Consider the following 4,313-nt stretch of genomic DNA (forward strand, 5'->3'; position numbering starts at 1 on the left):
GAGCAAATTTTTTGAAGACACCTGAAAAGAAATTGGGGCAAATTATTAAAAAACAGAGTATTTTGTATAAACAAATAAGTATCGAATAATTAGGTTTAACACCAAAGTTGCCTAAAAAATTCTACGAATGTATGGGTGGAACGAGCAATTTGTTATTGCTGCTTCTCGAAGCCAATGGAATACGTTTCTGGATAAACTTTTGTTAAATAAAATTGAAATAAATAAAATTCCATCTGATAATAAATCGATCGAGATTATAATCTGTATTTTTACTTAATAGAAAGAAGAAGAAAAAGGATAAAGAGAGGAAAGCCCCCTCAATGAAATTTATGAGCTTTTCCTAAAAAAATTAACTACATAGTATAAATTTGGATCCATATATAAATTAACTTAAAATCGACACATAAAACTGATAGCCGCAGATTCCACCAAGACTTTACCAGAAGAGCTAATTCTTCTCTACAATAGCAGGTGGAATTTCATGTTGTGCAGATTCTAAAGCAAATTTCGTACAAAGAGGAAAAAATGCCCAAACTTCTACTCATTCTTGAAGCAAACGTGCAGTCTTTTGTAGAAAAGGCTTGAACATCAATACCTAGTCTCCGGCTCTACAGTTCGTCGCCGCTCGAATTTTCGCCGCTCAATGTTTTCCCGTTCACTCCCATCAGCTCAGTATCAAAAACGAGTGTGGCACCACCTTGATGCATTAACAGTTGAATAAGCAACAAAATTTGAAATTATATTACTAAGTGCAAACACAAATTGAAGGTTAATAATTATGATATAAGTAAAGAAACAACATTTGATATATAACTTTAACAGCTATTAACTTACGATCGTGCAGAACAGAACACACAAATTAAGGGAGGAATCAAGTTCACTTATTTTCTAGTTCTTCCTATGTAATATAACACGTGAAATTTAAGTTTGTTACCTGGGATTGTAGGTGGGGATCCCTGCTCGCCATAACCAAGTTTGGATGGAATTTTCAACTTCCTCTTCTCTCCCAAGCACATTCCTAGTAGTCCTTGATCCCATCCTGCAATTAACAGCTTCAATTAGATAAATATTTTAAGACAGACTTCAAATCTAGTTATGGAATTTTCATGTATTGTTAGTTTTCTATATCTACGATGTGTGATGCAAATGTGATTTGGAAAAGTTTGCTTTTGAGTCAAAAGATTTGCAGGGATCATAAGGAAGTGTTACATTGTCATTCAGAAATCTTTTTAAGTCCAAACTTGTGTGTTGTTCAATTCAAATTAGGTATTCATCCTTTTCCATATGGATAACCAACCTTTGATTACTTGACCACTACCAAGTTCGAATTCAATTGGATCCCCTCTTTCAAAGCTGGAATCGAAAACTGTTCCATCAGTCAGCTTTCCCTGCAAATGTCATTACAATCTACATCAGCAGAGCAGATGATATATCTATAATCTTGTTGGCGAATCGTGGATCAGTAGAGCAACCAAATCAATGAACAGTTATATTAAGAAAATCAGATTAGACATATAACGAAGATACAAAATGGGATTTCTCAAGACTGCACTCAGTAATCCCATAATCGCAACTACTGAAGTGCACAAAATCCTCACTGTAAATATTTTCATTACTCATGAACTTAGTAAGCTGGTAACATATATCATCCTTTTTTTCTTTCCTAATATGCTGACGATAACATTATGGGGTAAGGAGAAAAGATGTCATCCACTAACCCTGTAGTGTACTTTAACACTGTCGCCTTTGTGAGCCTGCACTTCACAAGTCTTAGGCTTGTACTGCAGCAATAAGCAAGATGAATGTCACAAAGGTTGGAACATATTCAGAGCAACGAAATGTGGTAGATTGAAGATAAAGAAAATCTCAACAAACTTATATATACACAAGAAAGCTAAGAATACGCAGTCATAACTGTATCAATGACATAGATTATAAAGAAAGCAAATAATCTAGGATAGCCTACTATATCGTATATCCAAAGCCCTCTGACCTGCTTTGCTTGCTTTTTCATGCCAAAAAAACACATCATCCTGTTGAAGTCTACATTGGCGAGAGAGACTATCTTAAGGAAACCTTTAATTTTATGGTCAGATATATATTTCGGACGAGATAGCTAATGTGCTCCCATTAACCAAAACCTCAAACTCCAAGACCATGTTCCAGATATTCTTCGCCTACCCTCATCCGAACTACAGCCTTCTCTCTTTATGTTAATTACTCTTTATGTTAATCAGTAAGCTGTGATAGATAGCACTCTGAAGATGAAAATTTGAAAAGCGTTCAGAAATTATGTCTCAAGCACTACACACTGGAAAGATTGAAACACACTTCATTTTGACTCCTTACAGCCTAAATTATAACAAGCATCAGTTTTAGAGAAGCAATAAATGTTAGATTACTACACGATTTAGTTGTAGAATACTGCAGCTACACAGTTTATACTCCTTTGCTACTTGAGAATTAATGCACAAGCACATACAAACTCTACTAATTTCTCAGGTTTTCATGATTTTTACCACTTGAATGCTCATGAGTTAGGCACAACGACTATAAAATGATATAACATTCCAATTATATATCAATATCGAGCAAAAATAATCATTCGCAGTCTTCAACCGCGATAATTTTACTCTTTTTGTCATATGTACAAAACGGTAAAAAATAATCATAATTTTTCAGCAATCTTACCTTCACACCGATCTGCAGCTCCGTCACATCCCCAGATTTCTTCGCCGAACCTACAGACACTACAATAAAATTCATATTTCGTTAGAGCACTTTTTCGCATTAAATTTCCTAAAAAAAAAAATGGCTGTTTAAATCAAAGATTAAAATTGCAGATCTGAGTATTAATATCAATCCATCGCACTGAACAAAAAGCAGAAGCAAAAATATCAGGAAACCAGTTAAAATAGCTTTATTCAGAGTGAATTCCTCTACCTAATACGAAAAATGCAAAAAACAGTAAAATTGAAGCGACGCTTAGCGCGGAGCTGAGCTTCATCACTCGACAGTTTGATTTCTTTTTATCTTTCTATTATTTTCTTCTGTTAATTCTGCCTCTCCACTCCAATACTAACATTTAACAAGAGCTTGAGGTGTTATCTTGTGCATTCACGTCCATGGCAACGCAAGCGTGGAGATCCAACGCAGGAATGCGAAGGCCACCCAATAGGGATCCGCCACGTCACAATATGACATGTTTAAGCCTTAATTAAGCCACGTGTTTCGGAGTTCACACTCTCTCCGCTTTCTCGTTGTGTTATTGCATTTTTCATTGTGTTAATAGGGGAATCTACCCACATCTATAAATTGTCTTGCAAAATTACCCACTTTCAAAGTCAAAGACTGAAAAGTAAGTTTGATGGTGATGGGTTGCTTGGTTTTTTGTGTAAAAGTTGATGATGATGGAAATTGTGTAAGAGTTGTGTAAGAAAACAGTTAAAATTGGTACAAAATGTGAGAAAACAACTCACGTCACTTTCATGCATTAAAAGATTAAATAGATTTGCAAATTTAGAATAAATTAGGGGACGTTTGTATGTTACAAACATTGATAAGAAGGCCAAAAAAATCACGAATATGTCAATTCTTAATATTTTTTTTTTTGAAACCAGTGAACCATGTATCCGCCAGTAATTCGTAGCCGGCCGCAGTAGCCGCTGAAGTTTGTTACCGGTGGCTACTATTTATTGGCGGATACTTGTGTTATTCGCTTCAAAAATTTTTTTTTTCATAATTAACATGATTGTGAATTTTTATCCTTCGTGATTTTTTATTGTTACATATGCACCGTTATTTTTAGATTTTTATTTAATTTTACAAGGGGAAATATGAGAGATAGTGAAATATTTACAGTACAAGAAGTACACATGGATGAGAAATATGAGAGATAGTGAATCTGCCAAAATTTGGATTATAGTGGGGGTAATAACACTCACTTTATGCATGATTTGACTACACATAAAATAATAGACTTGCACATAAAATAATAAGAAATTATATACCAATTATTTTGAAATTCATATATTCGGAAATGAAATAATATTCTATAGCCAAAAAGTAAAGTATCCGCCATTAAATTATTTTCTTTATCAGTAGCCGCTAATAAAACATATATGGCGGCTACTGGGTCTTTTGTACGATTTTCTGGCGGATACTGGGTCTGTGAGGCAGAAAATATTATTTTATGTCAAAATATGTATAATTGTTAATTTTTCAGCTTGTTATGAATGTTTAAATATAACATACGCATTACTCTTTTGTATTTGTTGCTTTTTTTTGTTAATTTTATAGTAAAAAATTAAAAG

At 33.9% G+C, this 4,313-nt stretch overlaps 1 protein-coding gene across 1 annotated transcript; it reads right to left on the reverse strand.

The window, feature by feature from the left end:
• Positions 1-295: 295 nt before the first annotated feature.
• On the reverse strand, positions 296-3,169 carry LOC131022954 (FK506-binding protein 2-like). Its single transcript, XM_057952496.1, has 6 exons — positions 2,944-3,169; positions 2,692-2,750; positions 1,719-1,781; positions 1,298-1,388; positions 935-1,039; positions 296-697 (listed from the first exon to the last, which is right to left on the reverse strand). Exons 1-6 carry the CDS (start codon positions 3,005-3,007, stop codon positions 609-611), a joined length of 471 nt encoding a protein of 156 aa, XP_057808479.1. The 5' UTR covers positions 3,008-3,169; the 3' UTR covers positions 296-608.
• Positions 3,170-4,313: the final 1,144 nt, after the last annotated feature.

Source organism: Salvia miltiorrhiza, chromosome 1, assembly GCF_028751815.1.
Source record: "Salvia miltiorrhiza cultivar Shanhuang (shh) chromosome 1, IMPLAD_Smil_shh, whole genome shotgun sequence".
Classification (NCBI taxonomy): domain Eukaryota; kingdom Viridiplantae; phylum Streptophyta; class Magnoliopsida; order Lamiales; family Lamiaceae; genus Salvia; species Salvia miltiorrhiza.